This window comes from Chiloscyllium plagiosum, unplaced genomic scaffold (assembly GCF_037043375.1).
Source record: "Chiloscyllium plagiosum isolate Xiang-an unplaced genomic scaffold, Cpla_swu_hap1 HiC_scaffold_37, whole genome shotgun sequence".
Taxonomy (NCBI): Eukaryota; Metazoa; Chordata; class Chondrichthyes; order Orectolobiformes; family Hemiscylliidae; genus Chiloscyllium; species Chiloscyllium plagiosum.
Window position 1 is genome coordinate 12,292,768 of NW_028270175.1, and position 27,449 is coordinate 12,320,216.

The following is a 27,449-nucleotide window of genomic DNA, read 5'->3' on the forward strand; positions in this document are numbered from 1 at the left end:
CAACTACTACCCTCTGTCTTCTTCCATCCAGCCAATTCCTAATCCAACAGAAGTGAGACTCACCGGCCTATAGTTACTAGGGTTATCCCTACTCCCCTTTTTGAACAAGGGAACCACATTTGCTATCCTCCAGTCTTCTGGCACTACTCCTGTAGACAAAGAGGACATAAAAATCAAGGCCAATGGCTCTGCAATCTCCTCCCTTGCTTCCCAGAGAATCCTAGGATAAATGCCATCAGGCCCAGGGGACTTATCTATTTTCACCTTTTCCAGGATTTCCAACACCTCTTCTCTACATACCTCAAAGCCATCCATTCTACTTATTTGTGACTCAGTATTCACATCGACGACAATGCCCTGTTCCTGAGTAAATACTGAAGAAAAGTATTCATTCAGTGTCTCCCCAATCTCTTCCGCCTCCACACGCAACTTCCCACTACTATCCTTGACTGGACCTATTCCTACCCTAGTCATTCTTTTATTCCTAACATACCTATAATTTTCTAGGCTCGCAGGAGCCACAGAATAAGTGGGAAGGTTTGGAAATTGAGGTGGGTGGTCTTTGCGTCAGATACCCAATCTCCTCCCATCTCCATCAAGCAAAGTCTGAGTAGAAAGGGCCATAATCAACTTTTTCTCAACTGAAGGCCCTCAATGGCTTCCCTCATAAAGAATCCAGGTCATATTTCAACTGCTCCATTTGGTAGTAAATTTCCCATTCTAAATCAATCTCTAAGTAAGGCAGTGTCTTCTAATTTTTTTAAATGCATCAATTAGTGACTATCTTATTTTTTACAACCCCTTGCTTTCAGACTCCTGCAGTTCTGGAAATATCTTCTTTAATTCCATCCTTTCAAAAACCCTTCATAGTTTTAAAAACCACTATTAGATTATTCCCCTTCCCCCAGCCATTTCTTTCACAGAATCTGTGCAAAATGGTTAAAGAAATTTGAGAAACCATAATAAATTTGAATACTTACTTGCCGCAGACGATGAAGGTCGCCGCTGTTGGTTGCTGGGCTGTTGGGGTGGGGGCGGGGGTGGGGGTGGGGGTGGGGTCCCTGTGGATGGCAAAGGAGGGGGAGGCGGAGGAGCAAGGACTGACCCAGTTTCAGGGAGTGGGGGAGGAGGTGGAGGAGCAGGTATGTCATTGGTTGTTTGCTTTTCTGGTACACTTCCATTCCTCAGTCCCTCCTGAGATACAAGAGAGCCCTAGTGAAAATAATTAGCAATTGGTGATTAAAAATACAGGTTACCATTGACATATGTAACAATTTTTACTTTACACCCATTACTATTGTCATGGAGGATTCCAGACCCCAGGATTTAATCCATTTAAAAAAGTAGTTATCACAAATTGTAATCTCCCAAAGCAGGAGATAGTGCCCCACTATAGTGACTATTTCACTGGAAAAAGACAGCAAATAGGAGGAAGAGTAGATCACTTAGCTCTTTGAGACTACTCCACCAATCAACATGATCATGGCTGATCATTCAACTCAGCCACCTGTTCCCACTTTCCCCTTACATCCTTTGATCCCTTTCACCCCATGAACAATATCTAACTCCTCCTTGAAAATCATCAATATTTTGACCTCAACCATGTTTTATGACACTGAATAGCACAGACTCACCACTCTGAATAGAGAGATTTCTCCTCCTCTCAGTCCGAAATCAATTACCCTGTGTTCTTAAATCTAATTATATTAGAGGCAGTTCAGAGTAGGTTTACTAGATTGATACCCGGAATGATTTTTTTTTATTATTCATTCAAGGGATGTGTGTATCACTGGCTGGGCCAGCATTTCATATCCATCCCCAATTGTTAATAGTCAACCACATTGCTGTGGGTCTGGAGTCACATGTAGGCCAGACCAGGCAGCTCCTTAAAAGGACATTAGTGAACCAGAAGGGTTTTCCAACAATTGACCATGGTTTCATGGTCATCATTAGGTTCTTAATTTCAGACTTATTTCTACTGAATTCAAATACCACTATCTGGCATGGATTCAAACCTCTGTCCCCAAAATATTACCAGGGGTCTCTGGATTAATAGTTGCTGTTGTTGTATCGCCATAGTCTTACCAGACCATAGGGGCTGCTCTCTCATTAAAGAGAAGCAACTGGTGGTGAGTTAACCTGAGGGCCACCAGCCCTCAGGCAAGGGAAGAGGTTGAGAAGGAGAGTCCTTCATGGTAACTCAAACTAGTGATGGAAGTTGAACTCACACTGTTGGCATCACACTGGTCTGTAAACCAGCAATCCAGCCACCTGAGCTAAACCGATTCCCATTAATAGTCTAACGATAATACCAAAGGCCATTGCCTCCCTTTGAGGAAAGGCTGGTTACACTGGACTTGTTTTCACTGAGATTTAGAAGAATGAGGGTGACATGATTGAAGTATTTAAAAAAGAATGAAACTTGACAATAACTTGGCATTGACTAAGACACTGGAAAAGACAACAGCAAACTCAGTCCTGTTGACCCCACAAAGTCTCTTCATCTACATCTGGGGCTAGTGCCAAACCTGGAAGAGCTGTCTCACAGACCAGTCAAGCAACTGCCTGACATTGATGTACTCACGGAATCACACCTTACACACAATGTCCCAGACAATGCCCTCAACATTTCTGGTTATCTCCTTTTCCACCAGGACAGCTGGAAGGTGTACATCTGGGAGGAGGTTGCCCTGGGAGTCCTCAACATTGACTCTGGACCACATGAAATCTCACAACATCAGATCAAACATAGGGAAGGAAAAAACTCCTCCTGTTCAAACATAACACCCCCATCCCCTCGGCCAATGAATCAGTACTCCTCTGTGTTGAACACAGAAGGACATAGAATATACTGTGAGTGTCCGTCACCATTTGTTGTCAGCAGCAGCACTGATCGAGCTGGTCGGGTCATCAAGGATATGGCTGCTAGACCGGGTCTGCAGCAGGTGGTGAGGGAACCAACAGTAGGGAAAAATATACTTGATCTCATCCTCACCACTGTACCTGCTGCAGATGCATCTGCCCATGAAGAGTGACCACCATACGGAACTTGTGGAGACAAAGTCCCGTCTTCACACTGAGACTTGTGTTGTATGGCACTATCAGCCTGCTAAATGGGACAGATTTCAAACAATAAAGGGCCATCAACAAAACTGTACTTCACCACCATCTGTAAGATCATGGTCTAGTATATCAATATTAGCTCAGGACATTGTGAAAAGCTAGGGAAGAAATTGCAGGCTGCATGGCAGAGATATATTTGCATCATCTACAGCTACAGGTAAGGTGTTGGAGGAATGGAGGGTGGCTAATGTTGTATCTTTATTTAAGAAATGCTGCAAGGCAACGTCTGGGAACTATAGACGGTGAGTCTGTCATCATGGTGGTAAGTTGTTGGAGGAGATTTTGAGAGCCAGGAATTACATGCATTTGGAAATGCAAGGACTGATTAGGGATATCATGAAAATCATGTCTCACTAACTTGATTTGAGTTTTATTTTTACTTTTTTTTTTAGGATGTGACCAAGAAGATAGATAAGAGCAGAGTGGTAGATATTGTCTACATGGATTTTAGCAAGGCCTTTGACACAGTTCAGCATAGTCGACTGGTTAGTAAAGCTGAATCACATGGGATCCAGATAGAGTTAGCCAAATGCATACAAAATTGGCTTGACTGTAGGAGATAGAAGGTGGTGGCGGAAGTTTGTATTTTGGATTGGAAGCCTGTGATCAGCGATGTTCTGTTGGAATCAGTTTATATAAATGACTTGAATAAGAATATCAGCAGCATGGTTAGCAAATTTGCGGATGACACCAAAATGAGTGGTATAGTGGACAATGAAGAAGATTATCTAAAAGTACAGCAGGCCAACTGACTGAGGAGTGGCAGATGGAGTTTAATTTAGATAAAAGCAAGGCGTTACATTTTGATAAGATAGTCGAGGGCAAGACTTATGCAGTCAATGGTTGGACCCTAGGGTGTGTTGCCAAACAGAGAGACCTGGGAGTTCAGGTACATAGTCCCTTGAAAGTGGCATCCACAGGTAGACACGGTGGTTAAGAAGGCATTTGGCATGCTTGCCTTCAATGGTCAGAGCATTGAGTACAGGAGTTAGGATATCACGTTGTGGCTGCGCAGGATTTTAGTGAGGCTACATTTTGAAGTACTCCGTCCAATTTTAGTCACCCTGCTATCAGAAGCATCTAATTAAATTGGAGAGGATTCAGAAAAGATTTACGAGGATGTTATTGAGACTGGAAGGAGAGGAAGGGCACACTCACACTATTTTTTTCCCCTCGAACGTCAAAAGTTGAAGGGTGACTTTATAGAGGTTTATAAAATCATGAGGGGCATAGACAAGTGATTAGCAAAGCTCTCTTCCCAAGGGTAGGGGAGTTCAAAACGAGAGGGCATAGACTTAAGGTGAGACGAGAAGGAGTTAAAAGGGAGCTGAGAGGCAACATTTTCACACAGAGGGTGTTTCGTACATGGAATGAACTGCTAGAGGAAGTCATAGATGCTGATAGTTACAACATTTAAAAGACATTTGAACAGCTACATGAACAGAAAAAGTTTAGAGGGATATGGGCCAAAAACAGGCAAATGGGATGAGTTTAGTTTGGGAAACCTGGTCAGCTTGGATGAGTTGGACTGAAAGATCTGTTTCTGTGCTGCATGACAATGACTTATATTCCCCCATTCAATCATAACCATCAAGTCAGGGAATCACCCCTGGTTCAAAAGAGAGTTTATGAGGGAATGCGAGGAGCAGCGCTGAGGAAATGAAGTGTCAACCTGGTGAAGCTACAAAACGGGACTACTTGCATACCAAATAGTATAAGCAGTAACTGACAGACAGAGCTAAGCGATCAACAAACCAGATCTAAGCTCTGCAGTCCTGTCATATCCAAATCATGAACGGTGGTGGACAATTAAACAGCGCACTGGAGGAGTCTCCACTGATATGCCCATCCTCAATGGTGGGGGAGCTCAGTATGTCAGTGGGAAAAGACAAGGCTGGAGCATTTACAACAATCTTCAACAAGCAATGCTGACTGGATGATCCATCTTGGTCTCCTCTAGGGGTCCCCAGCATCACAGGTACCAGTCTTCAGCCAATTTGTTTCAGTCCACGAGATGTTACGAAGCCACCAGAGCCACAAGATACTGTAAGGCCTATGGGCCCTGACAACATTCTGGCAATAGTGCTGAAGACTTGTGCTCCAGAACTACTGTGTTCCCTCGCAAAGCTGTTTCAGTGCAGCTGCAACAGTGACGTCTACCTGACAATACGCAAAATTATCCATGTATTAAAAAATAAGGACAACTTGGTCAATTACAGCCTACCCAGAATCATCAGGAAAGTTAAGGAAGGTGTCACCAACATTACTGCCGAGCAGCACTTACTTAGCAACAATCACCTGATGCCTAACTTGGGGTCCACCTGGGCCACTCACCTCCTTAACTCATTAATGGCCTTGCTTCAAACATGGACAAAAGGGCTGAATTCCAAAGTTGAAGTGAGAGCCCTTGACAACCGGGGTACATTTGGCAGAGAGTGGCATCAAGGAGCCCAGCAAAACTGGAGTCAATTCGAATCAGAGGGAAAACTCTGCAAAGTTGTTGAAGATCAGTTATCTAAGCTCCAGGACAACTTCAGTTCTCCAGAGTAATGTGCTAGGTCCAACCATTGTCAACTGCTTCATCAATGACCTTCTTTCAGCATAAGGTTAGGTGCGGAGATATTCTCTGATGATTGCACAATGTTCAGCACCATTCACTCAATGTGGAAGTTATGTTTCCTCATATGAATTAGTCCAGAACTAGGGGCAGTGTTTTAAAATTAGGGATCACCCTTTTCGGACAGAGATGAGGAGAATTTTATTTTCTCAAGGGATTGTGAAACTTTGCAAATGTCTCCCTGAAGAGGTGTTGAAAGCAGAGTAATTGAATATTTTTAAAGCAGAGGTCAATAGGTTCTTGTTAGGCAAGGGAATCAAAAGTAATGATGGCAGGTTAGAAATATGGAATTTGAATTACAAACAGATCAATGATGTTACGGAGTGGCCAGGCAGAATTGAGGGGCTGAATGGCTCATTTCTGCTCTTTCTTCATCCTCTTATCTCATTTTAATTTCCGGGTTTCTACTGTGAAAATAAAGCCTACATTTTATAAGTATACGATAATGATCACCCGAGTAAAGTTGGCAAAATACTTGATAAAGAGTTTTTCACATGGAGTGAAATTTTGCACTTGGATCATCTCATAGTATTTCATCTCCTAGACAGGAAATATGATTGTAGTCATTGATGTAATATACAGGAATTCAGCACCCATTAATGCACAGCAAGATCCCAGAATCAGAAATAAGTTAACAAACTCGATAATCTATTTTTAGTGAAGTTGATTGAGCAATAAACAGCAAATGTTGAATCACATGACTTTACCATTGCTATTTTGTGGAAACATCTTCTCCATGTCTACTCTATCCAGGCCTCTCAGTATTCTGGAAGTTTCAATAAGTCACCCCAATCATTTTAGTTTCAAAACATGATGAAAATGTTATTATTTAAATTACATACAGATTGATCTAAATCTGATGAATTACAAAAATACTTCTTTGGTTGATTATCCACAGGTTGCATTCATGTAAGATCTGAAGGTATATTGCTATCTTAAACTGTAGAAAATATATTCACAAATAAATTGTTTCTTCACCAAAATGGTTATCGTTTACTAAACAATGTGGAATCTTTCTGCACTAAGTTGGCGAATATGTGTGCACTGGGGAATGAGTAAGAAACAAAGATTCAAGATGGGCAAAATCAGTGTGGCAGCTAGAGCGGGTCTTGCACAGACTGGCAGCTCCTCCCAGTGGTTGGAGGTAGTGGTGGACACAGCTGTTCATGGCCAAATGGAGGCAGTGGTGGTGGCAACAGCATGGACATCCTCCTGGCGTTTGGGACTGGAGGTAGCGGTAACAAACCTTTCAAGATGGAGGCAATATCTCTGAGGAGGGCAGCTGGTGTAGGACTCTTGGTGAGATGGTAGTGGCAACCTGGTCTGGCAGTGGAGCAAGGGACTCTTGGCTGCAGTAGGACCAGAGCAGCACCAGCAACGTGGTATGCCTGGAGCCGGGATTCCTGGCATCACCAAGTTGGCAGCCAAGGGACTCCTGGTTGTGGCATGAGTGTGGGTTCAGCATGGAACCTGGCAAGGGCATCAGTGTTGGCTTCAGTAAGGTGGGCCCTATGGCAAAGAGTTGGTGCCTAATGAGAGGGGACTCCTTTGTTGGTGGGTCTAGCACAGCCTGTGGTGAGGCGGTAGGGGAGGGGTGGCAGTGTAGGTGTTGTCAGCGAGTTGGTTCAGTGATCAGGACTCTCTTTCAGTTATATTTTTTTATCCTTTTTATACTTAAACTATTCAAAATAGTGCCAGATTATGGTGATAATTGAAGCTTTTCATTATTTTACTGTATCATTCAAAATTGAATGCAAGTGACAATAAATAAATCATTTATTCACACTCAGAAAAGATTATTACCTTTAGATGTTGCTACGTGCAAAATAGACAAAGGGCTATTCAAAGATTAAGATTAATCAGCTCGTTAAATGTGGGATGAACCTTGAATTAGAATTTACTTCAATCCTGTTATTTGTGAGCAAATATGGAGCAAAGCTGATTGTCCTGGAGAATATCCATCCCTCAATCAACATCACAAAAACAGACCGTCACATCATTATCACATTTATGGCAGCTTGCTGTGTGCAAATTGGTTGCCAAGTGTTACAACGCCGACTATACGCTGAAAACATTTATTTATTTAGTTAAAAATGACACAACACCAGGTTATAGTCCAATAGGTTTAATTGGAAGCACTAGCTTTTGGAGCGCCGCTCCTTCATCAGGTGTTGGACTATAACCTGGTGTTGTGTGATTTTTAACTTTGTACCCCCCAGACTAACACCGGCATCTCAAAATCATAACATATTTATTAGTTACAAAACATTTCAAACAGGAGTGATTTTGCATGGATATACATTCAACCCCTAAACTCTGTTGTGCAGAAAAAGTGGAATTTTGGTGATTTTGGGTAATTGAGCTTTTCAGAGAAGACTTGCATTCATGTAACATGATTCTCAGATCATCCCCAAAGCATTGGCAACAAAGGAAGACATTTGTGTTGTGAGGCAGCAAAGGTTTGCTGCTGATTTTATAAGACAGCACATGCTAATACCCATGTAGTTGCATATCAGTGATAAGCCCTCCTTCATAAAAAGGAGTGCTTTTTACAGAGTGCTTTTACAGAGTGCACAACACTCTGTAAGATCTGTAAACATGGGAAAGATTACACACCCAAATTGGAAGCACTGGAGTTTTTTTATTGAAAAGCGCAAGCCAAATAGTGGTACAAGTATCAATCGGGGTTTTTAGCAAGAATGGAGTAAGGTACAAATGGAGACATGTCAATGTTTCAGAGGAAGAGATAAATGATCTTGGTAGTGGATAGGATATAAGTTTTGAAACTTAGCTCCCACCAGAGCAGTAGATCGCAACAGGGAACAGGGCAAAATCAAGGTAAAGTTTGTTAGGTGGCTGGAAGACAGTTACTGGCTACAACTTTGGAGGTTGAGAGGAAGATGGCACTTGATGCATGTAGCTCCTCACAATAGGTGAGAGGATAAGGGGAATTTGAAGCAATTTGCAGCAGAATTTTGTTAGAAATGAGTCATAAGTTAACTTTACTTTCCCACAGACTGTAGAACATTGGAAGGAAGTGCAGCAATCCTCCAGCCAACTCTGGCAATGGACACGATCTCAAATTACTTCAAATAACGCTAACAATCTTTCACCTAGACTGTTTAGTTTTAAAGAAGCCTGTCCTGTATTTCCTAGCTGTATTTCCCATATATCCTGTACTGTCACTGGCACAGTGGTTCACAGCGTCAGGGACACAGGTTCAATTTCAGCCATTCTCCCAGTGTCTGTGAGAGTTTCGTCTGGGTGCTCTGGTTTCCTCCCAAAGTCCAAAGGTGTGGAGGTTGGATAGATTGGCTATGGGAAATGCAGGGTTATGGGATAGGAGAGAGGGTGGGTCTTGGTGGGATTCTCTTCAGAGAGTCGGTGAGGATTCGATGGGCTGAATAGCCTAGTTCCACACTGTAGGGATTAAATGATTTCTCGGAACGATGTAGCACTGAAGGAGGTCATACAGCATTGTATCTGCCTTTCGGATAACTTCATCATGTGAGCCCTTGCTAAGTTAATGATATTCCAATGGATGGATGGGTGTGTTATTTCAGATAGAGGTAATGGAGTCAGAGGAAATTCATTGAAACATGTTAGTACATTGGGTGTTAGAGTGGGGTGGACAAAGTTAAAAATCACACACCAGATTTTAGTCCAACAGGTTTATTTGGAAGCACTAGCTTTCAAAGCACTGCTCCTTCATCAGGTGGACACAGCTACCTGATGAAGGAGCAGCACTCCAAAAGCTAGTGCTTCCAAATAAACCTGTTGGACTATAATCTGGTGTTGTGTGATTTTTAACTTACTAGTAAAAGCTCATGTGGTGACTTCAACCAAATAGCGAATTGCTCCACTTTTCTGTTGTGTTTAATTCCAGCCACAGACCGGCACTAAGCACATTCCAAACAGGATACTGCAGTTCTTGTTACCTCCACATAAAAGTAGTGCACTATAAATTTTTAATTGTTAATACAAAAATGAATTTAACCTTATTTTGACATCATGTGGAACTTAGAAGGGAGTGAAATGAATCAAGAATTTACTGTGAAGACGATTTATTCTGGATCAAGGTTGACCCAGTTCCGATGAAAGGCCATTGACTTGAAACATTACTCAGTTTCTCTCTCCACAGATACTGCCTGACCTGTTGGGTGTTTCCAGCATTTTCTGTCTGCACTTCAGCTTTTGCAGTAGTTTGCTTTTGTTTACTACCTAGTTACTCTGGCTTGGAGGTTACCCACAATCATTTCTGGATCAGAGTTTTAGATAAACACTTTGTTTAGCTGTGTCATAGAGCAAACTCACCTCCTCATTGGGCGCCATTCCACTTTTCTCCTCTGCGTCGTTTCCCAGACTCTTGTAGTAATCTGCTGTGCTGGGCTCTTTGTTAAAACTTCTTGATTTTCGATTTGATTCTACCCTCCTCAGTCTGTTTGGATTTATTTCATTGAGGTTTAACTGTATGTGGAGGTAAGGAGGATGGAGGTAAAGATCAAGAGACAAAACCAAAGAAGTGAAAGCATATGTACATATACAGCAGTTCATCCACAAATATAATTCACTGTAAATTATGGTCAAACTTCAAACAGTAAAGTACCAGCTGCATTCAGATACAGAACAGCATAGAATCTAATTTTATCTGTGTAGTTCAGTCAGGTTGTAGGATTTTGGCATTGTTGAGCTGACTGTCCATACTTGCCTCATATATGTTCTAAGAAGGTGTGTTGCTTTGAAGAGATTGTGTTGCAAACTAAATAATTACTTCAGTGGGAATTATTAGTTAACGACTCACCGAAGAACAGAACCACACAGAGAGATTCCTTTCTCTAAAGATCAGACAGTGCTATTCACTGAAGACCACAGTGGTTCTTCCAGATTCCTGACCTCAGCATATACCTTAAAATACCTATGATTTATCATTGATGAAGCCATTTACAAATCATTTCAGCTATTCATTTTCTCAATGGGCCACTATGGAAATTTGACCCAAATTGCCTTAATGTAATTCCTGTAGCTTTTGTGCACGCTCTCTTAACTTAGCCTCTGATGTAACAGCTAATGAAGACAGCCACAATGAATGAGGATAATGTAATAAATGAGATTTATCACGTAGCCCTTCCCCACATGCACTACACCTCGGATAGTCCTTCAAGTGAGGCAATGGCAAGCCTGCACGTTAGCTGAGATCTGGTACAGGTCCTTGGTGGTTAGCTGAAACCAATTGCATGGTGTAAAGCTAACAAAAACGGGTATTCAGATCTTGCTGCTGAACCACTCGGGGCAGCACGATGGCTCAATGGTTAACACTACGGTGTCACAGCACCAGGGACCCAGGTTTGATTCCTGCCTCGAGCAACTGTCTGGAGTTTGCACATTCTCACTATGTCTGTGTCAGTTTCCTCCCCCAGTCCAAAGATGGGCAGATTTGGCCATGCTAAATTGCCCAGTAGTGTACAGGCTAGAAGGACTAGCCATGGGGAGTACAGGATTACAAGGTAGGGGTGTGGGTCTGGGTGGGATGCTCTTTGGAGGAGTCATGTAGACTTGATGGGCTGAATGGTCTGCTTCCACATTCCAGGGATTCTACGATTCACATGTTGGAAGGGTGTGGGGAGGGTCACCCTAATGGCTGTGCAGGATCTAGCTTCATACTTGAAGGCCAGCTAGCCTTGCTTTGTGGATTTTTTTTTTTAAAAAGGAAATCTCTGCTTTTCAAATCTCCAACATTTGAATTTCAGTTGCTGCAGCAAATGAAGATGTCCCAAAGCCAACACAGAACATACCTACATTGTGACACAGGTCAGTTGTTGGCATTGGTGGTTTCACCTGAAGGTATGGTGGATGATATACACAATGCCACTATCTCCACACTGCACTGCAGGCTGCTTCCTACATGCCCTTCCCTTGGGAACTTGGATATGTGACACCACTTTATGGATCGGCTCAGCCTCTGAATTGTATGGTGCCCCTTTAAATATGGGCCCAGCATCCTGGGTTCTAAATTTCCTGAATCTCAGTCCTAGAGAGTGTCAGCTCAGTGAGTTTTGACAGAGGAAACAATGTCAAGCTCAATCCAGTGCTCTATGAGCTAGTGTCCTGCAGCCTAAAGGATTCTAACAGAGAGTCATGGAGGCCACATGTAAATCACCAGCTTCCACTGGGCGGGTTAGATTAGATGCCCTACAGTGTGGAAACAGGCCCTTCAGCCCAACAAGTCCACACCGACCCTCCAAAGAGTAACCCACCCCCCCTCTGACTAATGCTCCTAACACTATGGACAACTTAGCATGGCCAATTCACCTGACCTGCACATTTTTGGACTGTGGGAGGAAACCGGAGCACCCGGAGGAAACCCACGCAGACACAGGGAGAATGTGCAAACTCCACACAGACAGTCGCCCGAGGCTGGAATTGAACCTGGGACCCTGGCGCTGTGAGGGAGCAGTGCTAACCACTGAGCCACGTTGAAAATGTAAGAGACAGGTGCAAAGTTCATTAAATTAGTGTGGATTAAGTTACATAACATTTATTTAAGATCTATGTAAATTGGTGATTAAGCTCATCAATGTACTCCTCACTGCTAATGGGTGAGTTTTCCATTTTCCCACCCTCCCAATGCTGTTAATTGCTTACAGATTTGTCACCACTTACAGTGTGACACATGCACTCCTTATACAATTCTCCATGTTCACTTATCACTTTGCCCACTCAATGGGCAATGAGCTCCGGCACTGTGCGTGAGTTTTTTTAAAATCAATTTGATCAAGGTGTGTGGTTAGAATGACTACTTTCTTTTCATATGGCGAATTCCAGAAAGCGATTACATCCCAAGAGATTGAGCTGCATCATGTTACTGGAAAGCTGTTTTGTCCCTCCTTTCATTGTGTTTTCCGCAACTGTCCTCAGATAATATTGAGAAGAATAGGCTCAAGAAGAGAGTCTGGTTTTCTCAAAATTGTTCCTCTCCTCTCCGTTCACCTGTTTAACAATTACCCTCAAACTCTTACAAAAAAAAACGAGAGAACTGTCGATGCTGGAAATCAGAAACCAAAACAGAAATTGAGAATGAAGCTATAAGCAGGTTTGGCAGCATCTGTGGAGAGAAATCATAGTTAACGTTTCAGGTCGAGTGATACTTCCAGTTCTGAACCCAAAACATTAACTCTGATTTCTCACCACAGATGCTGCCAGACCTGCTGAGCTTTTCCAGCAATTTCTGGGGGGTTTTTTGTTGCCCTCAAACTCTTCTTTGCCCTTAGATTCTTTCAATAATGGAATATGGATATTGACAAAGATGATAAAATGTACTGCACATATGATTGGTATCACACATGTGGTGTGGGCCTCAACAGTTTTAAAGGTTACCAGCTAGCACTAGACTACACCTTACATTAGAGGTAAAAACAATGACTGCAGATGCTGGAAACCAGATTCTGGATCAGTGGTGCTGGAAGAGCACAGCAATTCAGGCAGCATCCGAGGACAGGCAAAATCGACGTTTCGGGCAAAAGCCCTTCATCAGGAATAAAGGCAGAGAGCCTGAAGCGTGGAGAGATAAGCTAGAGGAGGGTGGGGATGGGGAGAGAGTGGCATAGAGTACAATAGGTCAGTGGGGAAGGAGATGAAGGTGATAGGTCAGGGAGGAGAGGGTGGAGTGGATAGGTGGAAAAGGAGCTGGGCAGGTCGGACAAGTCCGGACAGGTCAGGGGATCGAGTTTCTGGAGGTTAGAAGCTAGGATGAGGTGGGGGAAGGGGAAATGAGGAAACTGTTGAAATCCACATTGATGCCCTGGGGTTGAAGTGTTCCGAGGCGGAAGATGATGCATGATGATGCACCTTACCCTGACAATGTGCTTGCAAAAGGTATCTGAATCATTTCAACCTGGTTTGCTTCTTGGCTGAACCAGAAAATCTACTTGGAACCCCACTGCTCCACAATAACTCCAACCAATCCTACCATCCAAATAATAGGAAACAAACAGCAAATAAAATACAGAAAATTCTTCCCTTCTTCAGGACAGATCAACAAAAAGTTGCATTCTAGAAAAGGAGGGACCCCTCATTTTTCAAGACACAAATGCTCAGTTCTCGAAATGTGTTTTGATCTTGGGTATTTCACAAGACCACTGTAGAGTAGTCGGACAGCTCCATCGAGTTGGTTTCTGGACTTTGTTTCATAGAGGCATAGTGAACAATGTGAAATACCAGCAGGTAAGGTTCAGTCTCAACCCATGATCCCCACATGACAATCACAAACTTCATAAACCTGTCATACTCTAATAATCAATTAAACTTCACACCCTCAATCTGAATAGATCTTATTGACTAGAACTTATGTGTTTAACTGCTCATCCGTACTCAGATGGATTATTTTGGTAAAGCCAGTGGAGGGAATGGCCAAATTGTCCATGATTCTGGTTGATATTGCAATAAATATTCTCTTCTTTACTTCAGCAATTGCCTTTCACAAAGTGCACCTTGGTGAATGCCAAATGACCAATGAAGTGACACCTTTTGGCTGTTGAATATTCCATATAATTTGGAACGTTGAAATTATCAATTTAGCCCATTACATTCCACACATGCCTCTTTCCCTACTGCTTCATCTATCCTCATCAGTACATCCTTCCAATTCTTTCTCCGCTGTATGCTGGCTGGCTTCCCCTCAAATGTCTTTATGTCACTCACCTCAACTACTCCCTGAAATGGCATAGTTCCACATTCCAGTTACCTTCCCATTGAACAGGATTCTGTGAATATCTTATTGGATTTATTAGGCTCCATCTTATATTTAGTTTTGGACTCTTGCTAAAGGAAAACATCAAACTTATTAAACCCCTGGATGTAGGTTTGCTCACTGAGCTGGAAGGTTCATTTTCAGACGTTTCGTCACCATACTAGGTAACATCTTCAGTGAGCCTCCGGATGAATCACTGCTGATGATTCCTGCTTTACATATATATTTTATAGAAAGCAGGAATCATCAGCAGTGCTTCATCCGGAGGCTCAAAGATGTTACCTAGTATGGTGTCGAAATATCTGAAAATGAACCTTCCAGCTCAGCGAGCAAACCTACATCCAGAACCTCAACCTGAACTACAAATCTTCTCAAAACACGTTAATAAGCCCCTTCCTAAATTCAAACACCATTGTCAGGTCACCCTTGAGCTTGCTCTTCTCTGAAGAAACAGACCAAGCCTGTTCAGTCTCATATGAGCAGGAAATCCTCTCAGTCCTGGTATCATCCAAGTAAACCTTTTTAGTTGTGTCTCCTCCAGCACCTCTACCTCCTTGTTTGTAGTTTGGAGAACCCGCCTATTACACTCAGAGTGATCAACACAAGGTTTAACAGAACCTCTCTGCTTTTCCTATCCTATTCTGTTCCCACTAACTCTCCAGGCTACCACAAGAGAAGCAGAAACTGGCATAGAGATGCCAGAGGATTGCCATTCCCTGCAGAATTATGCCCCATTGGAAACCAGCTCTTTTGAGAGAAGAAGGGAAATTAAATGCAAAGAGCTAAGTCCTCGGACAGGTTACAGCATTGAAGATTCTCAGGGAATAATTTGCTGGGACACTCTGGGGACAATGAGCCACACCTGTCACCGACAGGTAACAGTAAATCATAGACAGACTGCACACGAGATGCTCAAACGTTGGGCATACACAATGGGTCACTGCTTTTACAGAAAGTCACTCCACACAGGGATAAATGGCCAAGAATTCATATTTTAAGGGCAACATAGAGAGATGTGTGGAACAGATTTCAGAATTTTCACTGTTCAGTGGAAAAAAAACATCAGTCCCTTCTGGGCCCACGGAACTAACGCCTGAAAACTTATGATAAATCATAAATCCCAAGAGAAGACCTCACACGATAAATAAAAATACATTATGTAAACCTGGCCTGGTGAGGTACTATAGCTTTGCAAAGTCAGGCTCCAAATCCCATCACGTGACATTTCAAAGCCATGGTGATGGATTGTAAATGCAATTCACAAAACCAGAAATGGGAGTGTGCACAACCTGCTTCTAATTAATTTTGAGCAGGATCTAAAGTATAATTCATGTAAGTTCCAAAACAGCAATTTCATTTCAAAGTGATAGATTAACTCTTCAAATCCTCTCAGGATAAAATGCTACATCTTTCTTTGCCTGAAGCGGTTTCCAGTGTTTGGAGAGATTGTTATCATTCTCACTAAAAGTTTAAAATGCAAGGGTCAGGAAGGTTGCAGGCAAAACGATGTGAGCAGACAGCTCCCTCCTGAGCCTGTCTGAATGCCTTTGTCCTGTTATGCAGTCCTAATACTGACTTTTCCAAGCATGCAAATGTTCCCTCTTGCAACAAATTGTTTTTCTTCATATTTGAAAAAATTGTCAAGCAATTTAATGCTAGGAGGTGAAACTTGGCAGAATGAGTGCCAATGCAAAGCCAATCACTGGGATAATACATCACCGCATAGCTTGTCTCTTTAACATTCTCAGTATCAGTGGGGTATGCACCTGGAAATTAATATTGAATGTAACAAACGTAGTGCAATAATCATGGGGAACTTTACACCACTTTAAACTTGGGTTGTTTAAGGTAGATTTTGGAGCTAGATCAAAAGGTATTTAAAATAGAGTAATAGATTCATAAAATTGTACAGCATGGAAACAGACCTTTTGGTTCAACTCATCCATGCTGACCAGATAACCTGAATTAATCTAGTTCCATTTGCCAGCATTTGGCCCATATCCCTTTAAACCCTTCCTATTCATATACCCATCCAGAAAAATGTAATTGTACCAGTGTCCACCACTTCCTCTGGCAGCTCATTCCATACACACACCGTGCCCTGCTTGAAACAGTTGCCCCTTAGGTCTCTTTTACAACTTTTCCCTCTTAGCTTAAACCTTTTAGTGTTGGGTTCCCCTACCCTGGGAATAAGACCTATTTAATTTATAATTTGCAACAAATATTCATTGCTTTAATGGTTTTAAAACAAAATCTCACAGCAAATATGGTCTGACCATGAGAGGTTAAAGATACTGCTTTAGTGTGTCATGGAAGCAGGAAGTTGAAACTTTATTGCTGGAACAGCACAGCAGGTCAGGCAGCATCCAGGGAACAGGAGATTCGACGTTTCGGGCACAGGCCCTTCTTCAGGAATCTTCAGAAGGGCCTGTGCCCGAAACGTCGAATCTCCTGTTCCCTGGATGCTGCCTGACCTGCTGTGCTGTTCCAGCAATAAAGTTTCAACTTTGATCTCCAGCATCTGCAGACCTCACTTTCTCCATGGAAGCAGGAAACCTCACTATATAAAGTTTATTCACCCTCACACACACAACATGGGTGCTGGGGAAAGAATAAGCATTACCGCAGTTAGGCAACAGTGTGGGGGGTAATCAAAAAAACAGGAGTATCAGGGGTTCTGTTCACTCTAAAAACCAGCTGTGTCCTAGGTGGGTCAGTGTAAGGTACTATGCACGTGTAAATACAGGGTGACTTAGTGATGGGATACCAGCCTTCATGGAGATATTTCAGTGGCACTAGAGAAAAACACACACCTATGGAGATTCATTCGCAACGGTCATCTTTGACTTAGGGAAAGCAATTCTGAAATCATTCCGCTATTTGGGAACAAAAGAAGAACAAAAAAAACGTTTATGGATAAACACTTAAAATGCTATAATATTCAAGACTATAGGCCAAGTGCTGGAAAGTGGGGCTAGTGTCGATAGGTCAGCACAGACTCAATGGGTGAAAAGGACCTTTCCGTGTTGCATGACTCTACAATGATACAGCAAGGCCTTCAGCAGAGGCCAGAATTCAAGCAAAACTCGACAGTCACTGCAGCTACTTCAGCTGTACAGGTTAAACATTGATGAATTAATTAAAAATAAATCCAAAGTTTATTCTAAAACTAGCAGTTTTGAAGTTACCAAATCATTCGTCCTGTTCTAATTCACAAATGACCATATTCTTAAAAAGAAACAACCTTAAACCCTACTCATTTCACTACGTACCCCATCATGCCACAAGTGGTGAAGCTCATGCAATGATTTTCTGATCCCTATCAGTAAGCAGGAAATGAAAACAGACGTTTGCCGACACAAAGAGGATATAATAGAATGGATGAAGGTGCAGAGTCTAATACAAGGTTTTGCCACCTTTGTTAGATATTTGAAAGCACAGAGGAAGTAATTCAACATAAAGGGATCTTGAGGCAAAGTTCAAGAGAAAGAAACATGATGTCTTAAAAGAATGTCTAAAAGTGGTGAAAAACATTGGAAATGAAGATTAGACCAGGTCGCAAATTTGAAGGAGGTCACTGTACCAGATCATGTAAACACTTAAAGGTGAGAATGAGGCTTTTGAAAATGAATGTGGAATCAGTGCTACCTGCTCAGAATTGAGGTAATAGAGGCTGCAGGTAGAAACAACATGCACAACATTAGTTTAGTAGGGTTGGAGTTTATGGAGTATGGAAGTTAGGATGCCAGCAAGAACAGCATTTGTAAAAACCAAGTCTGCAGTGATAAAGGAATGACTGAGGGTATCTGTGACAATAAGGCAGAGAAATGCATTATTACAAAACAAAGGGAGAAGGCGACCTTCTCAATGGGATTGATTCAAGTACTGGTAAAAACAAGGACTGCAGATGCTGTAAATCAGAGCCTAGATTAGAGTGGTGCTAGAAAAGCACAGCAGGTCAGGCAGCATCCGAGCAGCAGGAAAATCGACGTTTTGGGCAAAAGCCCATCAGGAATAGAGATTCAAGTACTCCTGAGCCTTCCTTCATGAAAGAAAAGACAGCCATCGTATCAGTCCTTTCCTAATAAGTATAGTCACACATTGCAGGTATAAAAACATAAGAAATAGGAACAGGAGTGGGCCATTCAGTCCCTCAAGGCTGCCCTGCCATTCAACAAATCCATGGCTGAACTATTCTAAACCTTAATTCCTTTATCATGCCAGCTCATCGTAACCATCAACTCCCTGATATTTTAGAAACCTATTTACCTCCTCTTTAAATACTTTCATTGATCTAGCCTCCACAATTCTCTGGAGGCATGAATTCCAGTTCATCACTACCCTCTGGGAGAAGAACATAAAACAGTGCAGCACTGGAATAGGCCCCTCAGCATACCATGTCCGTGCTGAACATGTCGTCATTCCAAACTAAATTCCTAAGAAATTCCTTTGCATCTCAGTTTTAAATGAGGGTCCCGTTATTCTGTAACTACATCACCTAGATTGACATCCCCCCACTGGTGGAAATTTTTTGAGAGGACGTTTTTCAAGGTTTTTCTGTATGAATCTCCTCTGCACCCTTTTCAACTTTTGCATAATATTCAATGCCTATGCTTCGTAAACTTGGTTGTATTCCTTGAGTTTATATGGGTGAATTGTTTGAAAAGTTTAAAATATTAATACAGATAACCTATTTGCTCTATTGAGGGAATCAAATGTGAGGGATATAATCTTAAAATTATAACCACCTCATTTAGAAAGAAAATCAGGAAGTGATTTCTCCACATAAACGTCATGAATTTCTGGAATTTTCTCCCATTAAAAGGTTAGAGCACTGAGAAACAATTGGAGCTTTTGAGGCTGAGATTGGTAGTTGCATGGGTCTTGAGGGATTATGGAGCTAGATCAATGGAATTAGTACAACAATTAAATTGAAGGACAGAACATGCTGATGGGCTGAATGGCTTATTCATGTTCTTTATTACTGGAAGTATCTCATTTCCAAACTACAAAAATTGAAACTACTCTCTTTACGATGCCAATTTCCTTCTATCAGTATTTGCAGAAACAGAATTATTGTCATACTCTTGATGCTTTGGGTCCTGTATCTAAGGAAGGATGTGCTGGCTTTGGAGATGGTCCAAAGGAAGTTTACAACAATCATCCCAGGGAAGATGGGTTTGTCATATGAGGAAAAGCTAAGGATCTGTACTCGATGGAGTTCAGAGTGATGAGGGGGATCTGATTGGAACATACAAAATACTGAGGGGCCTGGATAGAGTGGCCATGGAGAAGATGTTTCGACCAGTGGGAGAGACTAGGACCCGAAGGCACAGCCTCAGAATGAAGGGACAATCCTTTAGAACTCAGATGAGGAGGAATTTCTTCAGTGAGAGGGTGGTGAATCTGTGGAACTTGTTGTTGCGTAGGGCTGTGGAGGCCAAGACATTAAGTGTATTTAGGACAGAGACAGAGGAGTTCTTGAATAGTATGGGGATCAAGGGTTACAGGAGAAGACAGGGGAATGGAGTTGAGATACATATCAATCATGATCAAATGGTGAAGCAGACCTGATAGACCGAATAGCCTAATTCTGATCCTGTATCTTGTGGTTTTATGGTCTTTTGTCACCGGGCTCTTTCAAAAGCTCTTTTCACATGTCTTTCCAAATTCTCTTTATCCTTTGTACTTTATTTTATCGTACAATTGGGGAAGCAGTTAAAGCTCAGCTACAATTGTGATAGTGGCCATGAAGGCAGACCATGACTAAACTGCAACGCTGTCAGGAGTTCCAGCTTTCGCACAGGATGATAAATCCTGTCTGGTTGATGAAATAATCTGAAAGTCTTGGAAGAAACATGGAAACCAAACTGCACCCAGCAATTCAATGATTGAAAAATATCTTGAAAAATACATTTTACCGCACTGCGGTGAGGGCCTTTTGGGGTTAACTGTCAGACCATACCATTACAATTTCATTGAAGGTAATGCCCTGGTGGTAATACTGCTAGACTATTAATCCAGAGACCTAGGTAATGTTCTGGGTACGTGGATTTTAATCCTGCCATGGCAGCTGGTGGGATGTGAATCCAATTAAAACCTGGAATTAAGAAGCTAATGATTATTATGAAACCATTGTGATTGTCAGGGAAAATCCATGTGGTTCACTAGTGTTCCTTAGTAGGGACACGATGGCTCAGTGGTTAGCACTGCTGCCTCTGAGCACCAGGGATCCGAGTTCAATTCCAGCCTCTGGCGATTGTGTGGAGTTTGCACATTGTCTGCATGGGTTTCCGCCCACAGTCCAAAGAATTGTGGGTTAGGTGGATTGGATATGCCAAATTGCCCTTGGTGTCCAGGGATGTGCAGGCTTGGTGGATTAATCATGGAAAATCCAGAGGTACAGGAATGGGCTTGGTCTGGGAGGTGCTCTTTGAAGGGTCAGTGTGGACTCGATGAGTGAATGACCTGCTTCCACACTGTAGGAATTCTATGATTTAAGAAATGAAACTGCCATCTTGACGTGATCTGGCCTACATGTGACTCTGGGACCACAGAAATGTGATTGATGCTCAATTGCCCTCTGGACAATTATGGGATGAGTAATGAATGCTGGTCTAGCCAGGAATCCCACATCCTCAGAATGAATTAGGGGCAGGCAATAAATGCTGGCTCAACCATGATGCCAAGGGACTGAATAAAGACATTTAGAGGCAATTTCACTGGGACCACACGTGGTCAACTCAGTGGATGTGACTTCCTGTGTTTGTAATGGTTTACAGTATGTGATGCACTCATTTCTGAGCATGGACAAGGCCCAAAACACACCAATTTAGCAGCAACCAACCAAACTGGTTCCCCTACTAAACTTATGACAACCTTCCTTAGGTGTCTGAACAAACTGGACCTTTACTATTAACTTCTGCCCAACCATGCAAATATCTTGACATAAGACGGGGCAAGGATTCAGCTTGGTTCTAAGTGCTCCCATACTTCAATCAATCATTATCATAAAAACAAGCCAGAGCATAATTCTGCAGTTTTAAAAGCAAAAAGAGGAGAGAAAACTGAAATGGCGAAAGAAGCTTGAGGGCTGCTGAGATGTATTCGGAAACAGTGTGCAATTCCCTTTATCCAAATGTACAATACAGTTTCTTGGCTTACATCTGCAGGTGTCCGCTGGTGAAATAATCTGTTGTATGCACTGCTCAGGAGAAGCAGTATTCAAAGAGTTAAAACAATGAGCGAGTGTTTGTCTATTAAAACAAACACAGCTGCAGCTTCCACAATGGCCTAGCCTACTCTTTGGCAATACATTAAAGCAGTTAAGCAGAAAGATTTATATTTATACAGCATATTTCACCACTTTGGGACATCCCAAAGAGCTTTACAGCAAGCAATGTAGTTTGCAAATGCAGTTGCTGTTGTAGGAAATGCAGCAGTCAATTTGAACACAGCAAGTTCCTACAAACAGTAAAGAGTATTACTGAGTATCTCAGTCATACTCATAAAGCAGAATGTACATACAGAAAGCTTCATATTCTAAATTGTGCGGCCCTATCCTTTGCAGACAGAAAGAACATGTGCACACAGTACACCTGTTTCAACTAAAACAAAAGGTGACCAGACACTCTGGTTCATTTCTCAGGGCAATGCCTTGTCCAATCAAAGCCAACCTGCCTAATTTAAAAATGAACATGGATTGGCAGTTAACCATTAGTCTTCATTGAACTGGTGCATTTTCCATGGCAACACTTTTACAAATGGGTTTCCTCCAGGTGCTCCGGTTTCCTCCCACAATCCAAAGATGTACAGGTTAGGTGAACTGGCAATGGGAAATTGCCCACAGTGTTCAGGGATGTGTAGGTTAGGTGCATTAGTCAGGAATAAATGTAGGGGAATGGGTCTGGATGGCTTACGCTTCAGAGGGTCGGTGTGTACTTGTTGGGCTGAAGGGCCTGTTTCTACGCTGTAGGGATTCTATGAGTCAGAGACCACCTGCTACCCAATCAAACTCTCCTCACACACAGTATAAATTTTGGTTGCTCCCCTTATTGATATTGAATTGTCCTGATGTGTGCCAGATGAAACACTTCAACAAAATGAATCTTTTTTCAGCCATAATCAAGTGCTGTCCTATCAAATGACTATTTGTAAACAGCAATGGGTTAATTCATCAAAAAATCTGCTTTTAGTGATACGGATTGAGGGCTAAGTACTTGTTCGAACACTTGGTAGAACTCACCTATACTTCTTCAAATTATTATCATGGGATCATTTACATCCACCTGAGGGAGCAACTGGGCACAGATATAGTCTTGTCAACATCGCTTATAACCAAGAAAAAACATTTTGAATAAGGTTGTTGAATTAAAGAGAGAGTGAATTAAACCTGTGTTTCCCCTTTCACTCCCCTTTGCACCATTTTGAAATCAAAAGTAGAAAGGTTATACTGCAGTTACATGATTGTATATGGAAACTGATTTTTGGTAATCCTGCGTAAATGCATTGGAAGCAGTTCAGAAAAGGTTAATCAGATTAATACTTGTAATGGATGGGGTTTTAAAATTTTCTTCATTCATTCACAAAATGTGGGATTGCTGGCTAGGCCAATGTTAATTGGTGTCCACAGGGCAGTTAAGAGTCAACCATGTTGTTGGTAGATCCAGAGTCACATGTAGGCCAAACCAAGAAAGGACAGCAGTTTCCTTCCCTAAAGGACATTAGTAAAGGAACAGGACTTTCCTGATGTTCAGCAGCAGTGTCATGGTCATCATTCTATTGAATTTACATGGTGGGATCTGAACACAGGTCCTCAAAACATTACCTGGGTATCTGGATTTATAGTCTAACAACAATACCATTAAGGCATCACCTCCCCTTTGCTTATGAGGAAAGGTTGGTCAGGTTGGGCTCAGATATGCTGGAATTTAGAAGGGGAGGAGGTGACTTGACTGAAAGGCTTTTGCCCCAAACGTCGATTTTCCTGCTCCTCGGATGCTGCTTGACCTACTGTGCTTTTTCAGCACCACTCTAATCTTGAAACATACAAGATCCCAAGGGATTTTGACAGCATGAATGTGGAAAGAATATTTGGTCTTATGGAAGAATCTAGAACTAGGGGTCACTGTTTAAAGACTGAGGGTCAATTATTTAAGACAGAATGAAACATTTATTTTTCACAGACATTTGGGAGTCATTGGAATACTGTTCCTGAAAGTAGAATCTTTGAATATTTTCAACACAGAGATGGGCAGATTCTTATTAAGCAGGGGAAAGTTTGGTGCCTGAAGTAGGTGTGAACTGTCCTTGAGGTTACAATCAAATCAGGCATGATATCATTGAATGGCGGAACACGCTCGAGGGGCTGAATGGCCTACTCCTGCTGTTTGTTGATACAGACATATTCTATAGGTTTTGTTCCTTTGTTACATTTAAGATCGTGATTTAAATGGAGATGATATGACTTCTGTCTTGTTCTTCACCCTAATAGTTATTTTCTGATGTAGATGGTAATGGTTTTGAGGGAGTTAATATTCATGTTTCATTTACTCCATCCACTCACCATGTTTGGGTGGTGATAGGGAATTCTACTTTATCTTTCAGGTGGTGCAGATCCCCCACTATCAACATCCTGGGGACTACTGTTAACCAGAAACTGAATTGGAATAGCCACATATAAATACTGTGGCTACAAGAACTGGTCAGAGCCTGGGAGTACTACAACAAGTAGCTTACCTCCTGAATCCCGAAAGCCTGTCCACTATCTCGACGACACAAGTCAGGAATGTAATGGAACACTCCTCACTTGCCTGGATGAGAAAAACACTCCAGAACTTAACACCATCCAGTGAGAAGCAGCCCATTTGATTGGCATCACACTCACAAGCATCCACTCCCTCCACCACCAATGCTCAGGGTCAGTAGCATGTACCAACTACAACATGCACTACAGAAATTCACCACGGCTCCCCAGACAGGACATTCCAAACCCACAACCACTTTCACCTAGAAGATAACAGCTATAGTTACAAGGTTCCCTCTAAGCTAATCACTATTCTGACTTGGAAAGATATCAACATTCCTTTACTGTTGCTGTGTCAAAATCCTGGAACTCCCTCCAAAAGGAATTATCTCATCTCATGAATAAATTTTTTAAATGCATCTGCATCAGTTCCCTACGATCCTTAGTAATTATGTTTGAGTAACTGTATTTGCACTTATCACTATCATGCAATTAAGCTTCTTGTTATTTAAGAATAATGCCTCTTCTGGAGATACTTCACAGTGGTGTATCCTTTAACACTAATCACTAGTTGGACCAAGGATAACACCAAGGACAAAGGAGGACTGATGGCCATGAACTATCAGAAACAACTCTTACCCAGTCTCAAATCGTGGTAGAAGTGGCAAACACCACATGGTCCCAGAATTAGTCATTTGGAGAAGTGTTCCATCCCCGACGCCTGGGTGAAACTACTCATGATGAAGATATATAGCGAGCTATTGTTTGGGCTGTTATTTCATTCAGAACTTGCTTGTATGCACCAGTAATCATTCAATCACAATTACCATATAGGAAGTGGTCATTTCAGTTCTCTGAAAAGGGTTATACAATTAGTCTCACCACCTCTGCTCCTTCCCTACAGCCCAGCACTTTGACCCTCTCTTTAAATCTTTATCAAATTCTATGTTGAAACCACAGTTTAAACTGCTTCAACCATCCTATCCGACCAGATCATGACAACACATCCTTCAAGCGCCTCTCCCTCTGAACGGAAAGGAGCCATAATCAGAATATGAAAACTGTCAACTTGTCTTTCGGGCAAGCACATAAGTTAAATAAATTTGAAATGAAAAGTTAGATTCCATTCAGCCAACAATAAGGGGAATGAAAGCAATAAGTTCTCACCTGCCTGGCTCAGCTTTACTCATTTGTCAGGCTTTAGAAAGACAATTGTCACACACTTCTGAGTTCCATCTGTGAATGGAGCCTCCAGTTGAGGGGTAGCCACAGTTTTGCGTTCCCATGTTAGCAACCAAAAGGCTTTTGTAATACTTTACACTGGCCGATTTAAACCCACAAGTTGTAATTTTGCCAAATGGGAACAGGTTGTTGACATTAAACAGTGTGTCACAGGAATTTGTTCATGCTGCAGCAGGGTGTGCAATGGATGGCCAAGAGGTTGCGTTGGGTTGAAGGCTTGCACTCTGTTCTGGAAGTGCAGCTCTGACCAGTTCGGTAAGTGGTTCCAACGCAGTGGCCTTTGAGGGCCTTTGCAGGTAGAAGGGAAAATCCCAGATCGAGGGCCCCCTCCCTGTAACTGGGCAGCCAGCAACAGACCAGCTGCATTTAGGATAACCAGGCCTACATATAGCCTAACCCACCATCCTTAAAGAGACCAACTCCCTTTTGAAAGGTGCTACTGAATAATTTACTGATCAAGGTATCTCCTGTATATGTCCGGAGCGCCACCTACCAAAGGCCTTAGAAACAGGCAAAAATGAGTTTCTACTCACTTAGATTTTGGACATTTTTATGTTTCCTTCACATCAAGATTTGTCTTTTCAGCCATCAGCAAAAGTTCACCTCATGAAGTGAAACTATTCCCAATGGGTTTGAATTCCCATATATCCATCGTAAGACCATAAGACATAGGAGCAGAAATTAGGCCATTCAACCATTGAGTCAGTTCCGCTATTCAACCATGGCTGATAGGTTTCTCAACCCCATTCTCCTGCTTTCTCCCTGTAACCCTTGATAATCAAGAACCTCTCTATCTCAGTCTTACATGGACAGAAGGCCAACAATAGGGTCCATCTAAAATGCAGCACTTTTTATTTTTCCATCAGAATTCCTAGGTTAAGTCAAAGTCACACTTTGCATTAAATAAACCATCTTTAGTTCCCTATTCCACTACCTGATTACTTTTCAATGGAAATCACATAGACGTTAGTTGAATGGAGTGGTGAATCAAATCCAATTACAACAGTTCAACAAAGTTATTGACAATAAAACTACAAAGCCAAAAATACGAACATTGAAAAGAATATCACAGTATGAGTTTTCAGAGAAAAACATGCTACATACAACCCTCTTCCAAGTCTCACTGCAATGTTCCTGGAACTGAAATTCATCAAGCTCTGTATATTTGTACAGAAAATAAATCTGTTAAAAATCAAAATCTGATATCGACATGAACCTTACCAACAAAGTCTCTGTATCACTAGAATAAGAGAAGGATGTAAGAAAAGGACAAAAACATTCAAATGACAATGCAACTCGAATGCAATTTTGATTTCTCTTTGTAGCATTTCAAACGGAATGCCTCATTGTAAAGGTAATTTTAATCAAACTATCTTAGTTAAATTGGGTTTCACTTTCTCCCCCAAGTATTCCAGACACAGAAACCAAAACATTCATGAATCTAAAACAGGCACAATGTTAAGGTAGGTTTGTAAACTGAAATGTTTTACTTACCTGAGGTTGCATGGGCATAGTCGAGAAGTTACTGATCCTTCAATAGTAGAATTGTACAGTAACCCAGAGTTGATACCTGAAACACCAACTACACACTAGCTACCTTCTACTGTTACCATGACCCTAAATATATTATTTAAACCTATCAGCTGAAATGACAATGACATCATTCATACTTACTGCCCAATCAAGTTCCTCCTTGCTTGTGTGCAAGGTTTTTTTTTCCTTTCTTTACATATTGAACAATAAATAATGGTTAAGCTATTGTCTCCCTGTGCACTCCACCTCACTGAAGACAAAACATGTAGAAATGAACATCAGAGAATATGCAACAAAGGCCCAATTACAGAGATGAACCCGAATGGACACAGAAAAGAGAGAGAATCCTTGATGCCAAAGCTGAGAAATTTGTGGACCACTGAGGATAAAGGCCACCAGCCTCAGGAACATTTTGTGATTGATCTTTGCACTGGGTTAAGTTA

General features: G+C 41.9%; 1 protein-coding gene across 4 annotated transcripts in view; it reads right to left on the reverse strand.

Annotated features, from left to right (window-relative positions):
- Positions 1-27,449, reverse strand: part of espn (espin) — a 167,979-nt gene that overhangs the window by 61,720 nt on the left and 78,810 nt on the right. For all 4 annotated transcript variants that reach the window (XM_087980336.1, XM_043676084.2, XM_043676086.2 and 1 more), the window contains exons 8-9: positions 10,055-10,207; positions 981-1,212 (exon numbers count right to left, since the gene is read on the reverse strand). In XM_087980336.1, coding sequence (XP_087836462.1) covers positions 981-1,212; positions 10,055-10,207 — 385 coding nt within the window. The remainder of the gene's footprint in view (positions 1-980; positions 1,213-10,054; positions 10,208-27,449) is intronic.